The sequence below is a fragment of the Callithrix jacchus genome, chromosome 11 (assembly GCF_049354715.1).
Source record: "Callithrix jacchus isolate 240 chromosome 11, calJac240_pri, whole genome shotgun sequence".
Lineage (NCBI taxonomy): Eukaryota > Metazoa > Chordata > Mammalia > Primates > Cebidae > Callithrix > Callithrix jacchus.
This window is the reverse complement of record NC_133512.1, coordinates 54724638-54751917: the sequence shown is the minus strand read 5'-3', so window position 1 is coordinate 54751917 and position 27280 is coordinate 54724638. Positions and strand designations below refer to the sequence as shown.

At 37.2% G+C, this 27280-nt stretch overlaps 1 protein-coding gene across 36 annotated transcripts in view; it reads left to right on the top strand.

Annotated features, from left to right (window-relative positions):
- Positions 1-274: 274 nt before the first annotated feature.
- Positions 275-27280, top strand: part of PPP1R9A (protein phosphatase 1 regulatory subunit 9A) — a 370852-nt gene continuing 343846 nt past the window's right edge. For 21 of the 36 annotated variants that reach the window (XR_013523941.1, XM_054237291.2, XM_054237296.2 and 18 more), the window contains exons 1-2: positions 1461-1648; positions 2911-4521. Coding sequence is in view for 35 of the 36 variants with exons in the window: in XM_054237291.2 (XP_054093266.2) it covers positions 3130-4521 (1392 nt within the window). In the remaining variant the exon portion in view is untranslated. Of the gene's footprint in view, positions 352-620; positions 730-894; positions 1177-1441; positions 1649-2910; positions 4522-27280 lie in introns of those variants that run through there. The other 15 variants (XM_078342746.1, XM_035253836.3, XM_035253831.3 and 12 more) reach the window with 4 other exon arrangements.

The following is a 27280-nucleotide window of genomic DNA, read 5'->3' as shown; positions in this document are numbered from 1 at the left end:
AGTATCTTGCTGAGGTTCCCTTTCTAACTAAGAGCTGTAAAAATTTTGACCCATGTTCATCTTATATTTCTTCCATTGACATGTTTTTACCTTCTTGAAAATTTTTTAAGGGTTCCTGCTCCTCAGGCTTTTTGGAAGGATTGGTTTAAAGATCTGTATTGACAGTCATGATCAGTTTTATATTTTGCAGGAAGGTGGTAACACTTCCGGTATTTGGGGGTGGAAGAGGGTGTACTAAGTGTTTAGAAAAGGGCGGGGGTGGGGGGCGTGGGCTGAAAAACTCTCCCTAGACAGAAAAGGCAGAAGACCTCCTCATCCCTTTCTCTTTGGCAGTGGGACCTTAAGGTCAAGGTGAGTAGCAGACCAGGCACAGTGGCTTAGGTGAAGGCCACTCTAGACTTGGGCCTATGTCTTGGCCTTCCTGGCCAGCAGAGTGGCCTGGGATTTGGATACCTTGGGGTCACGGAGTTAACTGCAGACTAAGTGAGGCCCCTGGCAGCTGTTCCCCTCAGAACCCAGTTCCAGAGCCAATACCCGAACCGGAAGCCGGCCTTGCCCCTAGGCCGGAGAGGCCCCTAGCCCACGGCCGAGGGGGTGGGGCGGCCTCGCCTCGGGCCGGTGCTTTTCGCCCTTACTTGGCCGCCAGAGGCTCCCTCTCTCTCCCTCTCCCGGGATTTTGCTGCCGGGCTCCCTCTCTCTGCGGCCCTAGAGTTAATCCCATCAGCCGAGGTGAGGCACCTGTTACCCCTGGCCTTCCTCATCCCCGCGGTCTCTCCTCCATGACACCGCAGCCTCCCTAGCTGCCCAAACGGCGTGGCGTGGCGACCACACGTGGCCCAAACCCCTTTCACGGCCGGCACCCGTGGCCCCAGGCCGGCCCAAGCGTGCGCGCGCGTAGCTGCCCGGGCCGCCGCCCGCCCGCAATGGCGTTGGGGAGCGCAGCTTGCCTCCCGGGGCCGCCCGCCGCGGGAAGGGAGCGAGTGGGGGCCAAGGCGCGAGTGGAAGCGGCCGCCGCAGCAGCCCTGCGCGCTGCGCCGTGAGGAACGGGTGGCGGGGCACCCAGCGGGCCAGCGCCGAGCCGAGTCGCCGCGGCCACCGTGGGGCGGGGGGCGCCTGCGAGGAGGGGGTGGGAGCCGTGGCGGCCCGACCCTCCCCGCCCGCGGCGCTCCCGCTCGGGTAAGGGGGAGGCTGTGCGCGAGGCGAGGAGTTGGGAGGGTGGAGAGGAGGAAAAAATCGGCTTGTACAAAGGCTGAGTTGCAGGCTGAGGGTGGGGGTGGGTGGTGGTGGAGGAGCAATAGGTTGAAGATCAGAGGCAATATCAGTGGGATCTATTGTTTCCTGGCACATTGGGAGGAAAAACAAAGGGATTTATTTTCATTACCCTGTAATTTCTTTTTCTTTCTCTCTCTCTCTCTCTTTTTTTTTTTTTTAATGTGGCCAGGGAGCTCGTCTCTCTCCCTGCCACACAGGGATCCGCCTGGCAGCCGCTGGTAGCCGCAGCCAATGTGTTAGGACTTCAGGTGCTTCTTGGCACAAAGCTAGACTGCGACCTCCTACCATAGCGCTTGGCGTCACCTGCTCTCCCGGTCCTGCCCCAGGGTCGAGGGATTGCGTCCCGAACCGGGCTTGGGAATCGGCTGCCTCTCAAGTTGGTGTTATTTATGTTTGTCTTTTGTGAGGGCAGGTTTTGAATCCCCCGGCGGCTCCATCGCCTCCGCCCCCGCCTCCTTGGGTTGGAATTGGCGGGGGAGGGAATGGGGTGTGTGTGTAGGGGAGAGGGGAGGGTGTTTGTGGCTTTGAAAAGAATGGTCAGGGTAAAAGGAAATTGTCGATGCTTTACAAAAAAAGAAAAGACAGGCACCACACTCCAAAGCCTTTCTTGTTTGTCTGCATGGGCCATGCATGCGCGCTGGGCCAGGAGCCGAGTTTGGAGACGGTTTAAGTGAAAGTGTGTGCCTCCTCAGCTGATTGTGCGTGAAGGTGATGTGGCTAGGTCTAATATCAAAACAAAACAAAAACAAAATGAAAAATCTTTAGATTGTCTGCTCCGCAGCGTATTTTGAGGTATTTGGCTGCTGGCTGATTGATGTACAATCCTGCTGTGGGCTAAAGGAGACCAGCAAACATGCATTGCGTTTTGAACTGTAGTAAGTTAGAGGCAAGAAAGAATAAACAAATCAAGGCTGTGGAAAGAGATGTCACAGTATATTTGCTTTCTGATTGTCACATTCTTATGCGTTTATTCCCATGGTAGTCTGCATCCCACTCCATAATTAATAACCACTGTTAGGAAACTTCCAAATACTTGTTATAACTGAACTTAGAGTGAAACTTATTGCCATTCAGGAACTTTTTTTCTCCTTGTTTTGGTCTGAAATTACATTAGTATTGTTTTGGAGATGCTGTAGATGAGAATATTGGAGCAGAAAAAGTGAAATAAGCCTCTGTAGGCATGTTTTAGAGTTTGTAAACAGATTCCAAACTTAATTGTGCTTAGAAAGAATAAGTTCTACTTGATTGTGGAGAATCCTAAGTGAAGTTGATTTTCTGGACAGTTTGATGATTTCTTAAAGATTGATGAACTGCTGGTTTCTTTTAAGGGTATTCACAAAAGCGACCAAACGTGGGTTTAAAGTATTGCTTATGTGTAACTTTGTGTGTGTGTGTGTGTGTGAGAGAGAGAGAGAGAGAGAGAGATTTTGATAGGGATCTCCAAAATGTATTTGAAACCTTTTTTACCAAAGACCAATCAGAATGATAATTTATTGACTTTTAACTTCCCATTTCAATGAGTAATCTCTTCTGTTTGACACGTAGCTAAGCCATTTGGAAAATAAATTATGTATTACTTGACTAGATATAAATTGAAATAAGTAAATGAATTCAGAAATTCATTCTTTTCTATTGCAGATGAACCCCTAGTTTTGCTTTGAAAAAAAAAACATTTTGTGTAACTCTTGACTGTGACTAAGTTCCTAATACACCTGTTGGAACGATCTCTGACACAGTATACCGTTTGAGAGGTACTTTTTTTGACCCAATACTGGTTATTAAAGAAGAGAGGTATCTTGGTTTTTGTTTTTTTTCTCTGATCATTATGAACATTGGCTTTTCACCCCTGAAGTGAAAATGTTGAAAACTGAGTCTTCCGGTGAACGAACCACTCTCAGAAGTGCCTCTCCTCACAGGAATGCATATCGAACTGAGTTCCAGGCACTGAAAAGTACCTTTGACAAACCCAAGTCAGATGGGGAACAAAAAACAAAAGAAGGTGAGGGCTCCCAGCAGAGCAGGGGGAGGAAATATGGCTCTAATGTCAACAGAATTAAAAACCTATTTATGCAGATGGGTATGGAACCCAACGAGAATGCTGCTGTCACTGCCAAAACAAGGGGGAAAGGTGGACATTCATCTCCTCAGAGAAGAATGAAGCCCAAAGAATTTCTGGAGAAAACAGATGGCTCAGTTTTTAAGTTGGAGTCCTCTGTTTCTGAACGAATTAGTAGATTTGACACAATGTACGATGGCCCTTCATATTCCAAGTTCACTGAGACTCGAAAGATGTTTGAGAGAAGTGTGCATGAATCAGGACAGAACAACCGCTATTCCCCAAAGAAGGAGAAAGCTGGAGGGAGTGAACCTCAGGATGAATGGGGAGGTTCCAAGTCCAACAGAGGCAGTACTGATTCCTTGGACAGCCTTAGCTCCCGGACTGAGGCTGTCTCCCCAACTGTGAGTCAACTGAGTGCAGTATTTGAGAACACTGATTCTCCCAGTGCCATCATTTCCGAGAAGGCTGAAAACAGTGAATACTCAGTGACTGGGCATTATCCCTTGAATTTACCATCTGTTACTGTTACAAATCTTGACACCTTTTGCCACCTTAAGGATTCTAATTCCTGGTCTTCAAACAAGCAAGGTGTTGATACAGAGGATGCTCACAAAAGTAATACAACTCCATTACCAGAAGTGGCTTCTAAAAGTACCTCTCTAGCTTTGATACCTGGTGAAGAGATCCAGCAGAGAAAGGAAACTGAGGACGCTGCAACTAACCAACAGACTCCCGATAGCATTGACAAAGGCAGTGCTGAAGAACCTTGTGCTGAAAGTAAGGCAATGCCAAAGTCTGAAATCCCTTCACCACAGAGTCAACCATTAGAAGATGCTGAAGCTAATTTGGTTGGAAGTGAGGCAGCAAAGCAGCAGAGGAAAGAACTTGCAGGTGGTGATTTCACCTCTCCTGATGCTTCTGCATCCAGTTGTGGAAAAGAAGTACCTGAAGATTCAAATAATTTTGATAGTTCCCATGTGTACATGCACAGTGACTATAATGTGTATAGGGTGAGATCCAGGTATAATTCTGACTGGGGAGAGACAGGCACTGAGCAGGATGAGGAGGAAGATAGTGATGAGAACAATTACTATCAGCCTGATATGGAATACTCGGAAATCGTTGGATTGCCAGAAGAAGAAGAAATCCCAGCAAATAGGAAAATTAAGTTTAGTAGTGCCCCTATTAAGGTAAGTGTGTTTTCTCATTTCGTTTTCTGTTTGTTTTTAGTACTAGGGCCTAATAGTATGTAGAATAGACTTGTCAGCTAGTAGGAGTTTTTGTAAGGGATTCAAGATTGTTGTTATACACCTGTGGTCAGTTGATTTTAAAAGTTTGGAATTTGAGAGATGTCAATTAAATTTCTTAAATGTGCTTTGTAATGGCTTACACCAATAGTGAGTAATATTAAAGTTGAAGAAGTTTGGGGATTGTGAGATACATTCCAGTGAACTGGAGTATGAGTAATGTGAGTACTGAAAACCTGGAGTGTTAGTTTGAAATGTAATTACTTAAACTAGTTTTACCTGAAATTATTCATAAATAATATTTTTTGAATATACACACTGTAAGGTATGAAGTATAATGTGCAATGGGAGAGTTATGGTAATCTGGAAATAATACTCTACTTGCCTAAGAAATCTGAGTTATTCCTTAAGTTTAAGGAACTTTTTTGGGGGGTACTGCTACTTGGTGGTGAAAATTTAATTCATGGAAATATATTAGCTGACTAAAATGCTTTGAAAAGCTTTGAATGTAGACAGCTTTGAGTTCAAAATTTGTGATGTAGTTTTAAAATGAAATTTTGTGAAAGAAATAACATTGATTTGCCATTTATGAATTTATTTTTACCTCATAAAAACTGGATAAATGCCAATTGAATTCACATGCTCTAATGACTTCACTTAGTTAACATTTGGTATAGAAGAATAGCACAAAGTACATCAGCAGTGGGTGGTAGAATGTTATTAGTGGATAATGGCAATAGGGGCAGGAGGAGGTTGGTTGAATATCAGAATCTCCTGGGGTGCTTTTTCAAAGTGCGCTTGCCCACAGCTCAGTCCTGAGATTCTGGCATGCTCTCCTTGGGGAATCTGGAAGGTTATGGTGGCAGAACATGTAGTTTTAGACCACATTCTAGGGGCTTCAAGCTTACACAGTGTGTGTAAATGATAGACTTGGGATTTTATATATTTCTGTATATTTTCTCAAAATCTAAAATCACTGTTGTTATTTTCATTTTAGGATTTTCCATATAAGGCTGTGAAACATAAATTTACCTAGAAATATTTAAAGAGAAATCTGACGTTGTTCTATTATGAAATACTATTCTGAAATAAAGTAATAATCTATGAAATTATTTACAGATGTTAGCAGGCAAACCTTCATTTTATTAGTGTAAAGCAGAAGTTCTGGGTCAGAATGGGTCACCTTAAGTTAAGCTGTGGTTTAAAATAAGCTGCAGATGTCAATCCAGTTTGAAACTAAGTTTCTTTGCAGTGCTTTACCACCTTCCTTGTGATTCTCTATCTCCTTCTGCCTTCCTGCCCCCCCCAACCCCCCACTGCCCTATTCTAGACTGTCTTTAAAGGTGCCTCACTGCAAGCCTATCCAGTGAGCTCTTAAACTTTGTCTTTCACATCCTTTTTGAACATCACCTTTCTACCCCTTGGGAAGAAAGCAATAAGATTAAATTGTTTCACACCGAGAAAGGCAGGAATAACTGAAATGAACTCTTCAGGGAGTTTGTTAAACCTGGTGACTAACTTTTTAATACGGGAGATAGCAGCTTATGAAAATTTATCAAGGGGAACACCACCCACTCAGCCAGGTGGGACACCAGCCCTGTATTTTGGTCCTGTGCTGTGCAAAACATAACTGTACAGTAGTAGGTTTAATAGACTTTAAAGGATTTATCATTGAAATATTTCTGTTTATATGTGAACAAACCAGCTTTTTGGGAATGATATTTTGAAGTTCAAGTAATTTTTGCTATGATTGCTTATAACAATCAGCATTTTGCCTCTGAATATTCATATAATAAAGAGACAATTTCATATAGCAAAGAATGAAACAGATTACCTACGTTTAACACATTTCATCAAGAATAAGATTTGTGAAACAAATTAGATCAAGCATAAGATTTGTGAAACAAAGATAATGTATTTCATTTTATTGGGCAGTTAACAGGACTAGTTGGAGTGGATTAAGTTTGCAAACAGAAGATTCATTCTTAGCCGTTTGTAATGAATAAGACAATTACTCTTTCTTGATCCTTCCATCGTTTAGTATGCAAGTAAGTGGATTCACTTGGAAAATTTGAGAGCTGCTTTCTACTGGTCTTGGTGGTGATCATAGTGTTTAGGTTATTCTCCAGTTAAGACTTTTTTTTTGCCTCAGAGGGTGGTAATACCTAATTAGATCCAAAAAGTATTTATTGAAGGCTTATCATTTATGTTCTCTCATGCTTATAGCTGAAGAAGACACAAAGCTGCAAGGTTACCCATTTCCTCTGTGAATTTATAGAGTCCATTCTTAAACACATTGTATTTAAAACCCATAAAACAGAGTATAAAAACTATGCCAAAGTGTTTAGTGTCCTGTGAGTCGTTTAATGGCATTTGGTTGTACTAAATGCATAGAGTGAAAGGGATTGGATAGATTATTTGGAAAGGAATACATGCAACCATTTTCTATCTGTGTTTATTTTTTTTAATAAAATTTTAATTATGGAATGGAAAGTTATAATTCCAAACCTAAATCTTTTCCTTTGAAACTTAAACGTACTGCCTCTTAAAGAAGCAATAGGGAATATATTTTTTAAATGAATGACTTTTAGAACTTTTACATTCTTTTCCTGACTGCCACTTTATTCTTTACTAGGTTAACAATTTCCAGCACCTTTGGTTTTTTGTTACAGATCCTATTTATCATCTTTGTATATGTAATATTGTCCTCAGTGACTACTTCAGTTCTTTTTATAGATGTTTTATGGAGACATTTCCATAAGTTGTTTTAAATCTGGTCTTAGGAAAATATCAAAATAATAGTTGATCTTTCCTGTGTGGCATATATCTTGTACTTGTACATATATCCTGACTTTTAAAAATGGTCGGACTATATTGCTGGCCATTAGATAGTATGATTTTCCTCTCTTTTATAGACACAATTATTTCTTATTGGAAAGATTGATGTGTTCACAGGGTCATGAAATATTAGGAGGGGATAAATATTAGCAAATTAAAATTCAACTTCGAGATATGGAATGGGAGAATATTATGAACCATGCTAATTTGAGATGGAATTATGCCTTTGTTCTCAGCAATTTTTCAAAATGAAAGGATTGAATTAAAGTAAATTTGTCTTAGATGAATCAAACAAGAGAGGGTGACGTCATTTTTTCTACTAATTCAGAACATTTACGGAGCCCTAATATATGTCAGGAACAATGCAAATATAACAAATACATAAAATAAGGAGCTGATGAAGTCAGGTGCTTCTAGTAGGTGGGAAGTGTACAGCCCACCTGTACACTTAAGGAAGCTCTCAGGCTGTTCCCAAATCCATGCTTTTGAGTAAGGAAGCTCTTAGACTGTTCCCAACTCTGTGATTTGATGATCTTTCTAAGGTGGCTGCAACCTCATTAAGGAAGTCACAGACTTTCTGTTTCTTACATCCTTTGGATTGGTATATTTTTTTACCCCTCAAATACTATTGTGTTACAATGGATTGGTATTCTTGAAACAGCATATCTGAAAAAGATTGTTCTAACTCCCAGTTCAGGAGGACATAGCAGAGTTAATATTGAGGTACATCGTGCTATATTTTGAGTGTTTTCTCAAATCATTTGGAGCATTACAGGACTAGAGTTCAAATAATCAGCAAGGGCAGCAGTGCTTCTTTGAACCTTACATGATATTTGTTGAAAATGGATCTTCCTGTATTCTCTCCCTCTTTTGGGGCTCCAAGTCATTGTCAGGGAGTTCATGGATGTATGCAGATTTTTTGTTCAGTATGGTTTTCAGAGAATAGTTCTGTTGAGATCCAACTTTTTGTCTTTGTGGAGGCAAACCCTTTATAACAGTTTTGTCAGTGCTTCTTAAACTTTAGTATGTATATGAATCACTTGGGAGATCTTGTTAGCTTGCAGATTCTGATTCAGTAGGTATTCTGTGGGAAATTACCTTGATGCAATGGTTGGGCCTCCAAGTACACTACCAGGCAAGCTATCTCAGAGGTTAGAAATAGAAGGACTCAGCAAACAAATTAAAATGCTTGAATCACATATTTACCAAACTGGTTAAACACAAATCCAGAAGCAAGAGAAAAGCTATAGAGTAAGTTAACACACTTAAGGTTCAAACCAGGTTGGAAGGATCACACCACCTGTGTCCTGGGTAAACAATGTTCCTATTTCCCATCTTTCTTTCACATAACCCTTCCACATTAAGAATGTGATTATGAGGACCAGAGTTGATATTTGAGCCAACACTCCATAGCCTAATGATTTCCTGGGTCAGTGATACAAACTTGTTCTATTGAAGAGATGTGGCAAATAAACTTAGGTACTGCCATAGCTTTGCTAGTTCACCTGCTGATGAGCCATGGGACCATCCTCAGTGTCCACAGTAGATGGCTGATATGGAAATAATGTAGCTGTCAGTCCAGGTATAATGGTGACTTGGTATTTCCATTGCATTTTGTTTATAAGTAAACCTCATTTGTTCTATCATAATTTGTTTATTTTATTGTTGCCACGTCTTACTACCAGCTTACCTGTTTATTACACATCTCTTGACTGCCTTCATTTCACCAGCTTGCATTCTCATTATCAATACTTAGCCCAGCCTGAGTGTCGCTTCTGTTTTACAAGTTATTAGTTTATTTACCATCTATGATTATCACTTCTTAGGTGTTTCATCCATCCCATTTGTTTTGTTTACCTCTATAATAGAATTTCATATTCTGAAATAATATAGGAAAACCACATAACAGTATGTCTGGAGGGGAACTTTAGATTTTGCATTTCTAACAAGTTCTCAAGTGGTGCTGATGCCGCTGATCAAGAGATCACTCTTTGGAATACTAATTGGAAGTACAGTGTTCTGGCTTCTGAAAGTGGCTGGCCATAACATGTTAGGGAAACAACATTTAATAAATCTGCTTTCCACTTGGGGCTGCTATTGCTGGTTGGGTGGAATAATATTCTCTGAAGATGAAATAAGGTGTAATTTTGTAAAGTGCATGAGGCACTCTTGTTGCTGGATCCCAAAGTGGATTATGATCCCTGACTCATAAGGCATTTGGGTCATTAAAAAGTCACATCCTAGGCTCTTTATATGGTTTAAGTATTTTAAAAGGGTGGGAGGAGGAAGTTTTTGATAGACTTAGAAATTTCATTTCTTTCATATTTTGCAAGTGTAAGTTAATAAGCAAAGAGACTATAAGAATTGTCACTTGATTTAACTTGCTTTTTTGGGATAACTTTGATGATTTAACATTTATTTTTTATTTTTTGAGATGCAGTTTTGCTCTGTCACCCAGGCTGGAGTGCAGTGACATGATCGATGTCAGCTCACTGCAACCTCCATTTACTGGGTTCAAGTGATTCTTGTGCCTCAGCCCCCTCAGTAGCTGGGACTACAGGCATGCACCACTAAGCCTGGCTAATTTTTGTATTTTTAGTAGAGACGGGGTTTCACCATGTAATCTCGAACTCCTGACCTCAAGTGATCTGTCTGCCTTGGCCTCCCAAAGTGCTAAGACTACAGGTGTAGGCAGGCCACTGTGTCTGGCCAATGGTATATAACATTTAAATTGGATTTCCTTTTAAATTTGTATGTTTTATGACCTATACTTTATAACCAGGTAAATTAAATATGCCAAATATTTTAATATGCTCTGTAAAATCAAATAATGAATATTTATTGAATAAACTCCTTTTCTAAAATCTAGATGTGTATCTGTACTTTTCTTAAAAAACTGAACAGTGATCATTTAGTGTTTAAAAAGGGATTCTTTTTGATAGCAGATTATTTCAGTTGTTTACTGGCATTTATAAGGGATTTAAAGTTTCTTGCTTTTTGTTGATTTAATTGTTTTTGAGACAAGGTCTTGCTCTGTCAACCTGGCTGGAGTGCAGTGATCTAGTCATGACTCACTGCATTCTTGTAATTCTCCTGCCTCAGCTTCCCATGTGGTTAGGACTACAGGCAAGCACTACCCTCTTCTTTTTATTTAATTTGCAATTTTTTATTAAGGTAAAATTCAGTTAACAAAGTTGAAATGCACAATTCAGTGGTTTTTTAGTATATTCACAGTGTTGTGCAACCATCACTTTTATCTGATTTTAGAACATTTCCTTTATCCCAGAAAGAATCCCCGTGTCTGTGAATAGTTATTCCCAATTCCCCTTCCTTTGCCATCCTCTGGCAAGCAGTAATTGACTTTGTTTTTCTGCAGATTTACTTCTTCTGGACATTTCTTATAAATGCTTTTAAAAAAGAATATAGGAGACACAATGAGTATGATTTGGGATATATTAAATTTAAGATACTACAAGGATATAGCACACTACAGGAAAGTCTAGAGAGCAATGGCAAAAAGAGTTTTCTTCTGGTTGGTACATGGTCTAAAAATTAAGTAGCACAGTGTGGGAGCAATAAATGTTGTCTGCCATTTTATGCTTTCATAGAGAGGAAGAACACATGATGCTGGGGAAACAGTAGGATCCAAGAAGGGATGAAATGCATAACTGAGAAAGAATGGGTTTATGTGGCTGAGAGGACGGCTGAACAAATCCCTTGTGTAGGACACCACACTTCTCTTAATGTAATCTAAAATTTCTACTCATGAAGCATGAATGTTTGATTCAGCATGGGCTTTCATTATTTCTTTTTAGAGACAGGGTCTTGCCCTGTTTCCCAGGCTGGAGTTCAGTGGCATGCTCAAAGCTCACAGCATTCTTGAACTCCTGTGCACAGGGGATTTTCCTGCCAGCCCCCCAAGTAGCTGAGACTAGAGGTGTGTGCCACAATGCCTGCTAATTAACATTTTTTTGGTAGTTTTTTTTTTTTGGTCTTGCTATGTTGTCCAGGCTGATCTTGAACTCCTGGGCTCAAGCGACCCTCTTGCCTCAGCCTCCCCAAATGCTAGCATTGTAGGTGAGCCACCATGTCCTGCCAGCATAGGATTTCTTTAAAGGTACAAGTGGCATTGATTCAGTTTCATCTTTACATTGGTGTTTTTCTAGCATGAAGGGATCCTGTTCCTTTTCTAATGATCTGATGCTTATTTCTATCCTACTTCTCTTATATTGTTGCTTTTGTTATTCTTTTACTTTGACTGGAATTGTTTATGTACAGCTTCACTACGAAAATTTTGTTCTCATCCTTCAATATTTTGATATAGATTTCCGATGCCTATGTGCTGTACTGTAACCATATATAAGATGAATTATTTGAGGCAGATATTATTTAGTTTATTGTATATTTTCTGTTGGAGCATACTGTTTATATTACTGTTAAATATCATTAACTAGTAATAATAATGGTAACACCAAGACGTACTTGATATTCTGTAAGGTTGAACAAGTGTGCCTCTTGAGGCCTTGAATTTCTTACCTGTAATTGAGGCTGTCTTACTTGTAATTTATCTCTAAGATTGCTTCTCAGCTTTACCATCCTGTAATTCTCTGTCTCTTAAACATATTTGTACTGTACCATAATCATACACATTCGTGCTGCGATTTCAAAGAAAAAATTTTGGACATCTTTTGTTGAAATAGCAAAAGGAAGAATTTATGTTGAATTCTTCTTGAGAAAGTTTTCATTCTATAGATATAGTAGAAACCTTAAAATGATTAAAATGTTAAGTCCATGGGAGTACATTTTTATGGAATGGAGTTTTAGAGCAACTTGACTTTTGAAAGTATGGGTTTAGCTATATGTTAAAACATCCTGCTGGGAAACTAAGACTAAAGAAAGAAATGTTTTGTAATATAGTTGCTGACATATTAATTGCTTCACTCACTTTTGCTCTGGAAATAGCTTCATAGCACAGTTCAACATGATTAAAATATTGATAATTTTTTTGTACAGTTCCCAGTTTTCAACCTAACTTGCTCTTTCTCACGTACATATCCTTACAAAGAAGACAGTGAAATAGAGAGAATATGAAGATATCAGGAAACTTTTTATTTTAGGAAGAGGAAAGTTTTATTCTTTGCTTACTTAATCGATTTCATTGGTATTTTTAAAAAGTATTTGTGTAGTTAAAACTGTTTACCAAATATTTATGGATAATGGTAAATGAAACTGCTTGCAGTTCTGTTAGTCTCCTGCCTTCTTTTATAAGTCAGATGAGTTTTGTACTGGGGAAAGCTAATCTTCCAAGTTCATGCCAGTTGAAATATATAGGGCTAGATTCGGACATAGAGTTGTTGGCAAAGGTCAAATAGGTGAACAGAGTCATGACCATGAAGGTTTCTTTCCAGGAATTGGCAGTCAGAGGCTTCCAGAGTAGGTCTTTGGTATTTCTGTCTTGATGCCTTTGGACTGGCATGGCTCTATGAAACTGAATGATCTACATGTTGAGTCTGTTGTTGTGTAATAAGATGGACTTTTCTCTTTTATCCACCTCAGATTTCTCCTCCAAAAATTTCTTTTTACTTACCCTCTTTTAAAAATATGTAAGAATACAGCTTCATGGAGCTTACATTCATACCAGAAAATTGTCTAATCTTCAATATAAGAATCTTAAATAGTACTCACAGTCAGAGGTACCTTTTCAGGCTTGTGAAGAGTTTTCTTTTCATGGTAAAGGTCCACAGAGGAGAGGGTAAAAGAAGTTTATTGGTTAGTCTTGAAGATCTACTTTTGAGTCAGTGTTATATTGATGGATTCCTTTATTAAGTACTAGTTTTTGATAAAATTGGTATGCAGAATTGTTTTGTAAAGGAAGAAAAAGATGTAAATTCACACTTTTCATTGTTAATATATACATAATTATTATTTTTTAAATAACCCATTTCTTAGGGGGAAATGGAAAACTTATTGTAGGATGTTTGAATGACATCTTATCTACCATTGCCTAGAATGTGTTTATTTTTAGAAGTTTATTCTGTAGGTAGAATAATAAAATATAGTAATTTAAATTATTAAATTATATAATATTCTATTCACCAGGTATTATAGAATATTCTATGTCCAGAGCATCTGTTTCCTTTTAGAAATATTAACATTGAGCACTAAGTACTAAAACAAACAAACCAATAATTAAGTCTTATGAAAAATAAAGGCTGGCTGGAAGATTGAGGCTGCAGTGAGCTGTGTTTGTGCCACTGCACTCTAGCCTGGGCAACAGAACAAGATCCTATTTCAGAAAAGAAAAAGAAGGACTGGGCCAGATATGAAAATCTATGATGCAATAGAGAAAGTAGAATTCAAGAATGATAATGTTCATTTACTTTTGATTATTAGCATGACACTAACTTAATATTAAAAGGAAATTATCTCCATATACAATTTTTTGCTCAGGATTTAGAATTGCCTATTATTTATTTAGAATAGATTCCTAAAAATAAAATATAATTTTATGAAATTATATTTAATTAAAAATAAAAATATTTAAATACCCTCGATATATACTTCCTGAATTGTTATTCAGAAAGGTTGTATTCGTTTATAATTAGTATTGCTTTGGAATAGTTTTCTCACAATCACTGCAGTACTTAGTAGTATTTATATGCTTTGTAGTTTTCAGTTTAGTAGGTGAAAATAGCTCTTATAATTTCTACTTGATCTATTGTTGAGATTGAAGATTTTCATGTGTTTATAGGCTTTTTTGATATGAGTTCTGAGTGTTTTTTATTACTTTTTAAAATTAATGTTTGTTAGTAAAGACTACATCAATGTGTTATTTAAATGAGTTGGTAGAAAGTTAAAGCAACTCACATTTCCAGAAATAGGAATATGGTTAAATTCATTATGATAAATACACATAGTATAATAGGATAAAGCTGTATAACTCATGTTTCCTAAGGTTTTTGTAAAGATGTAAATGCCTCATAATAGAAAGTCAGGTTAAATGCTTAATGTGCATTTCTCTCACCTTTTTACATTAAAAATATGTGTGTTTGCACCTAGAACAAAAATTAAAAGCACATGCATCAAAATGTTAACTCTGGTAATTTCCGTATTGAGAGAATAGTGGTGATGTTAAAAAAATTATGCTTTTTAAAATTTACTAAATTTTCTACAATGAGCATGTGTTACTGCTTTAATTACATTAAAAAATTGTGGTGGGACGCAATTGTAATGATCAGCAATAACAACATAAGGAAGTTAACAAAACACTTTTTAAAAATGCTGCCCAAAATTCTAATAGTTAATTTTTTAATGTATTTTTTTTGGAGGACAACGTGTCCCAGAAAAAAAAAATTGGTTTAAAAGTGTAAATTTATATAACACCGAAGAAGGTGTTACTTTAAGAAAATGGGTGAACTTTTGACAGTTGAATTCATTAAGTGTGTATTTCTTAAACCTTAGTAAAATTGATCCCACATTTGTGGCTAAGCTTGTAAGTATTATGGAGAAGGAGATCTTCCAATTTATTTTAAATTATGATTATATAACATTTGCATAGGCCTGAGATATTTTCCTTAAGTTCAGCTGTTGTGTATATGATATTCTAATGTGTTACTTAAAATATGCTTTTAAACACTGGGTATTATGAATTTGAAGTGAAACGTATTTTATTGAGTGGTCTTACTAAAAATAATAATCATTTACTTAAAGGAAACCTAACCATTTTCCCATGTGGCATGATGTCTTTCGGATGTTTTAGATTATTGAGCCTCAACAGGCTTCCTCTCTGTGAAGGTGAGAGAGTGGAGATATCAAGTTCAGTATCTTGCTTACATATAATCCTTTGAAAAGGCTCACGTACACACCCAGTTAAAAATAGGATTGTGAGTTCTAGGCCTCCACAGAATCCATTTGAATATGTTTCCTGTTCCAAAACACCAGCCAATATGTGGTTTCCTGTTGTTCCTCTTAAAAAGCATATTAGCTGAAAAAAGATTCATTTGATGTATGATTAGACTATATGGTAGTATGTAATATTTTTAGTTAGAGTCAAAGGGTCAGTTTCTCTCATCTATTGGATAATTTTCTACCTTTGAAATGCTTTGGTAGATAATGTTGTAGTATATAATTGATGACAAATGTATTTTTGTTGGGTGGCAGAGTTTTCTGAAGTTGGAAGTTTAAATTATTGCTTTTGGTTTAATTAGATCAGCAGATTAATCTTAGAGTTTTAAGCAATTGTGACATTTTATAAGTTCTGGTGAAGACCTAATTAAATTGCCTTGCCATATAATCTGGTGTTTGGATTATTATTTTTTGTTAAGTATTGTTAAACCTTACTACAATATGGTTGATACATTCTGTTAGTATTTTATTGTATACTGGGTTTCTAGTAGTGATAGAAGATTGTATATAATTGTTTAAGGACTATTTAAAGAAAAGAAGCAACATTAACATACAAAACATATAAAATTTTGACTCTTTTAAATAAAATGTTTACATTGGAAAAAGACAATTGGAGTTCAAGAAAAAAATTTTACTGGTTGTGATTTTGCATGTTTATATAAATTTATGAATGATTTGAGGTAGTGGTATCTTTTTTTAGCTAATTATGTACCCAGTCAAGTTTGAGATGAGGCTTGATTTCTCCATGGATATTATGATGCTTGTGAAGTTTTTATCTTGCTGGCTCCTTCTCTGTAGAACAATTCTGTGAGTAGTGCCATTAGTGAACTGGAGCTCCTTCAGCAGATTGTCTCATTTGCATATGTAGCAATCAGAAGAGTTTTAGTTTGAGTTACTGGGTTTTGACTCTTATTGCCTAAGACAATTATTTATTTATTTATTTTTGAGATAGAGTCTCACTCTGTCTGCATTCTATTTTTTTATTTTATTTTATTTGAGATGGAGTCTTGCTCTGTTGCCCATACTGGAGTTCAATTGTGCAATATTGGCTCACTGCAACTTCCATCTTCCAAGTTCAAGCGATTCTCCTATGTCAGCCTCCCGAGTAGCTGGAATTACAGGCACATACAACCATGCCTGGCTTAATTTTTCTTTCTTTAGTGGAGATGGGGTTTCACCATGTTGGCCAAGCTTGTCTCAAACTCCTGACCTCAAGTGATCTGCCAACTTTGGCCTCCCAAAATGCTGGGATTACAGGAGTGAGCCATGGTGCCTGGCCTGCCTAATGAAATTCTTATCCTTAATCTAGAAGGAGAATTATTGATGAGAGTTCATCTGTCAGAATCCTTAAAGTCTGTCCCTAGGATGGTTGAAATTCTGTAGCTGGAGGATGGTTGAAATAAACAGAATATTGATATGAAATATTACTGAAGGTGTCCTTTTTCCATAGCCTATATTTAATGTTTAGCTGGCATATTAGAGTTCTCCAGAGAAACAGAACCAATAGGATGTGTATATATACAGAGAAAACTGTATTGTAAGAAGTTGGCTCACAGGATTATGGAGACTGGCAATTCAAAAAGCTGCAGGTTGAGCTGGCAGGCTAGAGACCCAGGGAAGAGCTGATATTGCAGTTAAAGTATAAAAGTCTTCTGCTGGAAAATTTTTTCTTACTTCTTGGGGGTAGTCAGTCTGTTGTCCTATTCAGGCCTTCAACTGATTGGATGAGACCCACTCACATTATGGAAAGAAATGAGCTTTCCTCAAATTATATTTAAAAACGTGACCCCAGAAACATCCAGAATAATGTTTGATCAGATATCAGGGCACCATGGCCCCGCCAAGTTGACTTACAAAATTAACCATCACAGTCAAACTTTCTTGTTTGATTGCCCCTTCTGAGGCTGTTTCAGGGAGAAAGCTCATTTTTCCCCCACATATCTTAGTGCAGGAGTTGGTTCCTCTGTCCCTCTCATTCTTAGAAAATTTGCTGAAGGGATTCCCTCTGTTGGGCATTATGTTGTAGCAGAGAATTATATGATTTGGAATCAGACAGACCTGTGTTCAGATCCTGCAGACATTTGATCTTAAGAAAGTTTGTTTAAGTGCTTAGGGCAGGGAATTTGTTTTATGGTTGTGTCTCCAGGATTGTTACACTGTTTGGCACATTATAGGCACACAGTCAGTGTTAACCTTTTATGTTCATCACCTCTGCTCCTTCTCCTTCCTATTCTCCCCCTCCTTGTACCTGAAGGTCCAAGTTGGGATAACAGTAATATTATTTTTATTATATTTCAAGACAAGGTCTTACTCTGTTGCCTTGGCTAGAGAGCAGTGTCATGATCACGACTCACTACAGCCTTGACCTCTGGGCTCAAGGGATTCTCTGCCTCAGCCTCTTGAGTAGCTGGGATTACAGACATGCGCTGCCACACCCAGCTATTTTTTTTTCCATTTTTGTAGAGATAGTGTCTCGCTATGTTTCTCAGGCCAGTCTGGAACTCCTGGGCTTAAGTGATCCTCCCATCTCAGCCTCCCAAAGTGCCTGGCTACATTTTTATATGTATAATGCTTGTATGATTTATTTATAGGTAAAATCCTTCAGGTTAGCAGTTATAAATGAAAGCTGGGTGATTCCATTACAGATTATAATCTTTCCTGGCTACTGCTCTGGTTTGCTGAAGCTGTTGTGCTCTCTTTCATTTGGGAAATCTCAATCTATTGCCCTGTAAGGTAATGACAGTTCATAAGTAACCACAAACAGTCATTAAAGTATGATTGTATGAGATGTAACTATGGAAGTTGAAGGGGGAGGATTCATTTTACCTTAACTTTATTTCTGCTTTGAGTGATCACCAAAGCTTGTAATTAGTCGCAAGAAAATCTAAAAATTGAGGTTCCATCAGAAGGTTATAAAGCTATCTACTTGTTTAGAGGTTGCACTAACTTGCTTCACCTTTGGTAACTTGAATATATGAGGACATCTATATTCTGAAAATGAGTTATTGAAAACTTAATTAAATAAAAAATTTGAATTATTTCTTTTACTAGTCTTTTTATCTTCCTTTTCTTTCCTGACTTATTTACTAAAATGTGGTTTCTTTCATTTTTTTTTTTTAAAGTGATTAGAGAGGAATTGCTTTGTTGGGGTCATTTCTGTCCCCCTACTCCCTTAATATTGATTTTAGAAGTGTGCTTGGTTTTAATTCCATAGCTAAGTTATAATTATTTTTGTAGTTGGTTGTCTCATTCTCTAATCAAGCTTTTTGCTGACTGTGAATTTGTTTATCCAGAAAACAGTTTTTCGTTTTCTTGGTGACTTGTAATTAGTAATAAATTGCATGGGAACAAATAATCCATGGTCTTGAAATCATAGTTTTTGCTTGTATGTTTCCTCCATGAATTACATTATCTGGAAGATGTCTGATGGTTGTTAGGCTGAAACATGAAATAGCTTTGTTTGTTCATGCAAATCTGTTTATGTAGAAACAAGTTTTTCCTAAGCAGAAATAGCTTTTGATGGCATCCTAAAGAAGAGAATGGCTAAGCTGTTTTCTGCATTTTCTTTTTAAATGTACAATAATTTTTGAGGGGGTTATGTATATTTCTACAGATATTTAAAAACAATGTTTTGTAAAATGCATTGTAGACATTGAAGTAGAAGAATCTTAGTAATGTCCTCTTGATAATATCCTCTTTATTTAAAAAATATAACTATGAAAATTATTGTTTTTACATTTCTAAAATGAATATAATAAAAGCACGTTTTGAAGGATGATGGTAAGACTATATGACTTAATATGAAAGTTCATCATGTTAGTTGAATGAATTGAGCCATTATGTCAGATGTGACTTTGTTTCTGCTGTTTTGCATCTTGATATTAATATGATTATAACATTTTATAATTACTATATAGGCATTAGTCAAGGCTGATAAATCACCTATTATTCAAGTGTTTATAAATAAGTGATTATGCTATAGCTACTTAGAGAAGCATTGTCTTCTGAGTTGATTGATAATAGTCAACAAACATTGAGTATGTTTAAAATATGTTGAGTTTGAGCTCTGCTCTATAAATATTAAGGTATATAATACCTTTTCTCCTTGAGACTATAGACTTATGAAGGAGATAGAGATGTAAACTTTTGTAGGATAGTACGGTAAGTGCCGTGATAGGTGTATACATAGGGTGACCACATATAATTTATTGTTCAAACTGTTGAGAAATTAGGTATTCTTATTATTATTACTAACTTTAAAAATAAGGGCACAGACCATTTTTAAGTCCACTTTGGATAATGCAGTGTCTAGAGTGACCATGGAATTTTTTGTCAGGATTGGGACGCTTTTTGAGAATGAAAGGGGATGTTATGAATACTTACACTGGGGCAACAGACATAATCTGGAACTGAGCCAGGGAAGCCAGTACACATGTTACCTTAGATATAGCAGCTTGCAGTGATATTCCTGAGCAGGGAAGTTCACCTTTATCAGGAAGAGAGGAATCATTAGGGAGGGCTTCTCAGAGGAAGTGATGCTTGAATTGAAGCTTTAAAGATGAGTAAGAATTATGTAGAGAAGTGGAAAATCCTAAGCTGAGGGAAAAGCATGTTTGAAATAAGAGTAAATCAGAACAGTTGGAGGAACATGAAGGATGTGTATGTGAACATGTGTGTGTGTAGTGTAAGAATGTAGGCAGGTGGTAGTACAAGGAGAGACTTGGATACATAGTAGTTGGAAATTAAATGCAAACCATGGGAAGTTATTGAATGATTTTAAGGGATAAATGACATCATCACTTTGCTATATACACTTCTCTTGTTTGTTGTTGGTTATTGAAGGGTGGAGAAGATCCACTGGTTCCCCATTTTGTTCTCTCTGTTCTTTGAGTAAACATTTGTCCTAGAAGCTTTCAACCAGCTTCTGTTTATTCAGCTTGCTGGATTAACTGATGTCATCTATTTGCTGGATAGGATATGCTGACTGATGACCTCACAGACTGTTCTTAGTATACCCTCACTACTCACCTCACCACCTGCAGTCTTAGACTGACTGGGAGTTGGTTGTGTACATTTCTAAACTTGTTTTTGACCTCTTTATTTTTGTTTCTAAGTATGTATTCAGTATTATGTAAATTGATGAAACATGAGTGTGAAAAGAATTTTTTTGCTATAATGTAAATTGAATTCTTTGGGGAAGAGCTGATAAAAGATGTCACTTAAAGATCTTGTTATATAAGTTGAGGGTGATATAGATGATTGAAACTCTTTCAACAAACATCTAAAAAGATTTTCCACTCCAGTTATTTTGTGAGTGTCTTCAAGTTTTTGTCCTACTTCAAAGGAAACCAAACTGGCCATCATAGCCAGTGAGTTACACAGGAAAGATACTGCAAATCGTTAATTTGCAGACCTAAACTCAAAATAAAGGTGTTGACCTGATGTCAAAAGATTGGTGAATGAATATACTTCTAGGTGTCTTACATTAATGTAGACCTATTAAAATATACAGTCTTTATGATTTCCAACTTTAACTGCCATTTTCAATTATCTGACAAATTCCTAGTCTAAATTTCTTCTTCTAAGAGAGCATCTTTTTGTAAAAAGTGCCTGCTTTAAGCTAGGCACTATGCTAATCACATGAATTACATATTAGAATGTATCTTCTCTCAAGGGTTTTTATTCGCTTGGGAGAGGTGGACACGTAAGTCACAATGTAATGAGAGTACTATTGTAATAGAGGTGTGCACAGGATGCTGTGAATGCAGAGAAAGGGCACTTGGGTTCTGGAGGCAAGCTCCAGGAAGCTTCTGGGAGGAGCCAAATTTTAGTAAGTGTTGGCAGAAAAAGGGACAAGGGCACAAGCTAACAGCAAGGCACAAAGGAGAGGAAAAAAATGCTGTCTTTTGCAGATCTCAAAGCATGATTTATTTATAGATAAAACATTGTTGGTACATGGTAAGGCAGGTACCACAAAGTTTAATATTGTTGGTAAATCGTAAGGCAAGGGCAGATTAAGAAGGTTCCTTTGTGTTAGACTTAGTTTGCACACTTTTCTGAAAATAAAATATTAGTTGTTGGAGGGGGTTTGAGCATGGAAAGACATTTTTGGATCCGTATATTAGAAAGCCACTCTAATAGAGAGTGGAGGTAGATCTAAAGGCTAGGTGTGGTGTGGGTATGCAGCAGTCCCAGTGAACAGGGATGAAACTGATGAATGTCAGAATGGAGGTTGAATCAGGCAAAGGGTAAACTGGGGCAAGCTGGATTAGGAAAATGATAAGAGGTGCTATTCTGTGTGAAATTAACTTTTAAGTATGAAAGTCACATGTGACTATTTCTTATTTATCCATGTATTTTTCCTACTCTCCCTACAAACGGTCTTGCCTAGTGCTTGGTTTATAACAGATGCTCAGCAAATGAGAGATAGTGTAGGGATGAACTAGACAAACAGGGAATTGATTCTCTTTGATCCAACAGTTGCAAAATAGGATGGATGAACTTATGGGGGCCTTAGAGCCAAGGCTGTGGATCCGAGTGTTAGATCCAGGTATGTGTGTCATTGGGATACTGTGAGGAGAGGAAAGATGAGAATAAAGGGTAAGACAGCATGAGAGTATTGGGAGGAAGCATGATGGGGCAGGTACACATTTTGGAGAAACAGAGTTTGAGAAATAGTCCTTCGGAGAAAGTTTAGAGAAAAGGATTAGAAAGATTTTAAAAAGTATAAAGATTGCTAAACTTTTTCTTTCTTTCCTTTCTTGAGATGGAGTCTCATTCTCTCACTCCGGCTGGAGTACGGTGGTGCAATCTGAGCTCACTGCAATCTCCACCTCCCTGGTTCAAGTGATTCTCCTGTCTCAGCCTCCCAAGTAGTTGAGATTACAGGTGCCTGCCACAATGCCTGGCTAATTTTTGTATTCTAGTAGAGAGGGGGGTTTCACCAGGCTGGTCTCCAACTCCTGGCCTCAAGTGATCTGCTCGCCTCGGCCTCCCAAAGTGCTGGGATTATAGGCATGAGCCACCATGCCCAGCCCTATCTTTATAGCTATATAAAAACCCACCTGTTTTTTATACAGGTGGGTTGGTAGGTGAAGTAAGTAGCTCTTAAGAAGTCTGATGATATTTATGGATTGAGACTGGGGAAAGAATACTGCACATCAGGAAGGGGAAGGGAGATACAGAGATTTAAGATAGTGACTTGCATTTATTTCTGGCAAAGTAGGTTAGCACTTGTGGACCATTTAAAATATGTGTAATAGTAAGTTAGAGCTGTGAACGAGGTTATGGCAGATTTGGAATCAGATCAGGTCCTAAAAGAACCATCACTGTGCTTAGCTGTCAGTTTTGCAGGTTAAGCTAGACTCTTAACGTATCCATACAAAATAGGTGTGCACATTAATGTTGCCTTCTGTAGAATGATTTTGCATGTTCAGCTGGAAGTTTTTCTTTTTTCTTTTGCAGATTTTTCCAGCTGTTGTTTTGCCCTCTGAAGTACTGAGTCTATAATGATTTTAACGTCTTCAGAAAAATATACATGAATATTGTTCTTCATCAGCAGTAGAATGAAGTAATTTCTCTTTCAATCTTTATATTGAAAAAATAAGTGCTCAGTAGTAAGAGGTTTTGTGTTCTTTACTGAAGGCAAGTGAACGTCATACCAGAACACTGTTGACCCAATTGATACAATTGATTTCAAGTAATAGGCTTGACAGGTCATTGTAAATTAAAATCTCTTTCCTATTGGCCCATTGTCATACAGTGATATTTTGTTCCTGGAAACAGATACCACTTTATAAAAATACTAACATTAGTCATGAAAATGAATAAAGAAAACATACAGTGTATGTTTATGCAAATACTAGGTATTCTAACCAACATGATAATAATATGAATGCTCCTTTTAGGATTTTTTTTCTGCATGAATTAGACTGACTGGATTTTTTTTTTTTTTTTTTTTTTGAGATGGAGTTTTGCTCTTGTTGACCAGGCTGGAGTACAATGGTGCAACCTCAGCTCACTGCAATCTCTGCCTCCTGGGTTCAAGTGATTCTCCTGCCTCAGCCTCCTCAGTAGCTGGGATACAGGCATGTACCACCACACCCAGCTAATTTTGTATTTTTGTTAGAGATGGGGTTTCTCCATGTTGGTTGGGCTGTTCTCAAACTCCCAACTTCAGGTTATCCACCCACCTTGGCCTCCTAAAGTGCTGGAATTACAGGCATAAGCCACTGTGCCTGGCAGAATGTGGATTCTTAAAATACTATTTCTATATGTGCCTCAGGGTGTTTGGACAGTAATTGTTGGGGAGTGGCTGTTTCCATGGCTATTTCTTCTTCAGTGAATTTTTGCTACTGAGTCTTCAGTGACCAGGCTCTGGGCATTAGCTTCACTTGAGGTAGATAGGTGGCGGAGTCATTAGCCAGTTTTAAGGCAAGTTTAGTTTTCTCTGCTGTTATGTAAGATAAATTGGCAAGTGCTTATGATTGAGCCTTTCCATTTCAGGTGGTCAGAAATCCATCAGCTTAGTATTGCCCTTTTTAGAAAAAATGGATTATGATGATGATGATGATTTTTCAAAACAGATGAGTACTTACCAGCTAAAAGGCTTTTGTGTCATTATATTTTGCTTTATGATTTTGTAAATTGTGTCAAAAAGATTGAATTGGTGCCAGCTCCATATTTGAATTCTCTAAAAAAATAAGTGCTGGTTTAGATGATCTTTGTATCTAGAATTCCCATTTAGATACAAAAAAATTTCAAGCATTTATTATTGAATTATTCTTAATATGCTACATAAATAGACCCCCTGTTTTTGTGAATGTTGTTTTGAGGTATGAAATCTATGTTTATTAGAATTGAGGCAGAATTTTGGAGACCCTCTGAGTAGAGTTAATTCTGGAAGTTAAATTTTTACCTATCTTAAAATTGAGAGACTATGTATTCATGGCATTTGATCTTGAAATTATATGTAGGTGTGGTGGAGAAAGGAAAGGGGTGGTGGAACTCAACATCATGACAGTTCATCAATTAAATTAACCACCTGCTCTACCAGTAATAAGTATGATACAACTTTTTCATATGCTTCTCTTAATTTACAGAGATGGAGCTGGAGATTCCAATCTACTCAGCCATTTTTTTTTGGTCAGGAGAGGTAATAGGGTTTTAATCCATCTTCATTCCATGTGTTCTCCCATGCAGCTGGTATCACATACCTGTGAGACAGATGGTTGGGAGTGCAGTAAATATCCATGGAACAGAATGAACCAGCACAATGTGACTAAAGATGTGACTATGTGATAAAAAGTCAGGAATGAATTAACTTTGTCTATAAATAAGCACACGCAGATATAGATTTTCTTTGACAATTTAGGCATACATGTATCTCTTTGCATATATATGCATATATATATATGCACACTATATATATCCCTCATATATATATACCCCATGAGATATATATATATATATATATATATATATATATATATATAATATTTAGTATCCTACCATCATGTAGGAAGATTTCAGTGCTGTAATTATTAAGATCAGTTACATTATTGAACTACAAAGCTGAAAGGAATTCTTTGGGAATATAGTTTGTCATGATTCCACTTGAAATGTGCAAATTTATGAAGAGATTAACAGAGATAAATGTATTATGGTTTAGTTTCTAACTAAGGCCTCTTACTTCTCTGTTAAGTCAGAAATACAACCAAGGTGAATTTAACATATTCTAGACTATTTGCAGAAATGCTGCTGAAGCAAGTGAAGTATCAAAGTGCTTCTTAAGTCATGACTGAATTTAGGTAGACAGGCAGAGAGATCAGAATAGAATGTGAAGTGGGAGGCATTCTCCTCCCTCTCTCAACTGTATTGGAGACACAGCTCCAATGTGATTAACACTGTGAAAAGGAGATATACTCAATTACATGCTTCCAGTGCTAAGGATGAGTGGCATCTTTCACCTCAGAAGAAATAAAGCTTTTGTTTTGTTCTGAAAGAACAAGTTTTTACTTGGGACATTATCATCTTGATGATGATAGTAAGAATTGCCAAATTCACCATATCAGACACCAGGTAAAGGCTTTATTTGTGTTGATTAACTTAGTCCTTCCAATAGCTGATCACTTTTTAGCAGTGGAAACCCAGGCACCAAGCGTGGAGCCCACAGTTTATGGACAGACCCTGAATGCAGCCTAGGTAGTCTGGCCTGAGCCTGTGTTTTTACTAATGTAATAGGTTTTAAAATTGGCCCTTCATGATAAGCTATCTTCTTTCTATATTTTTATCCCATTTGGAAAATCCTTGTAATTGAATTTAGAGCAGCCTGCCATTGAATAATGTGATTAAAGTAAATAAAGATGTATGTTCTCAGTTTGGGACAAATAAAACTCTAACATTTTAATTTTTTCTTTGTTAATGTTATTTTACTGATCAGTCTTTGAAAATTTTTGTGAAATAGTTCATATTTAACAGACGAGGAACCAGAGGCAGTCTTAAATCCACAACATGAGAGTAAAGTAAGAGGTGACCCAGGAATAATTTGAATGTAGAATTCTGTTTGTGCAATATTTTGGCCTTTTACTGTATAAAACACATATTTTATGAGCAGAGGAGAGCACTAGATCAGGGGTTGGTGTATGTGTCTTCCCTGTATCAGACTCACACTTGACAGTTCAGAAAGCAATCGAGTCACAACAGCACACCCGTAACAATTTAGACATCAAACACTTGCTTTGAACATTTTGTCCTTTGTTTCATCTCCTCTAATGTGACCTTTCAAGATCTCTAACATGTGGTTTGAATTTGAGAGCTTCTCAATTTTTATTGTTGAGTTCTGTCCAGAGTTTTATCACCCAAGTATTACCCCTCATGTTTGTAGAATTTTTTCTTTTTTCAAAAAGATCTGGTCTTGAAATTCAGGTCAGATTCAGTGTAGTTAAGAAATATGTGAAAACAAGTATAGTCAGAAATTCACAGTTTGTTTGTGTTCTGTTAAGGCTATTATATGAGCCTTTATCATTTTTTTCCCCTTTTGTTATTGATGTTATCTTTTAAAAATATATACATGTTTCTGAAACTATATATGTGTTTGTATATATGTGTATACATGTTTCTGGAACTATATATATAGTTTGTGTGTGTGTGTGTGTGTGTGCATATATATACATATATATATATATACACACGTGTTTCTGGAAATATGTTCCTGGAACTATACACATATACACGCATATATATACAGTTCCAGAAACATGTATATATTTTTACATACATACATATATAACTATGTATATGCATGTGTGTGTATACATACATATATACACACACATATATAGTTCCAGAAATATATATATTTTTACATACATACACATACATATATATGTATATACATATATATAAAAATATATATACATGTTTCTAGAACTATATGTGTATGTATATATGTGTGTATACACACACACACACACACACACACACACATTTTAAGAGATGTGTTGCCCAGGCTGGAGTACAGTGGCTGTTCACAGGTGCAGTCATAGTTCACTGCAGCTTCAAACTCCTGAGCTCAAGTGATCCTACGGCACCAAGCCTTCCTAGTAGCTTAGACTACAGTTGTGCTCCAGTGTACCCAGCTTATAATTTTTTGATGAACAACAATTCTAAGAGAATATTATGTAATAAAGTATGCAAATAATTGGTGCAGTGGCTTGAACTTTAAGATATGGATTTTTATGTTCATGAATAATGTACATTATGTTTTCATACCTTGTCTATGGAGAGTCATATTCACTGCCTGAAATTGGTCACATTCAATTCCTTCTCATCTCTTTGCCAAAGTATGAAAAGAAGATTGCAGGGCTGAGCTACTAGTTGAATATTATTTCTTTTTATAACCCTTCATATAATACCAGTGAACCAAGGGCTAGTCTAGAATCAAATGATGACAACATAT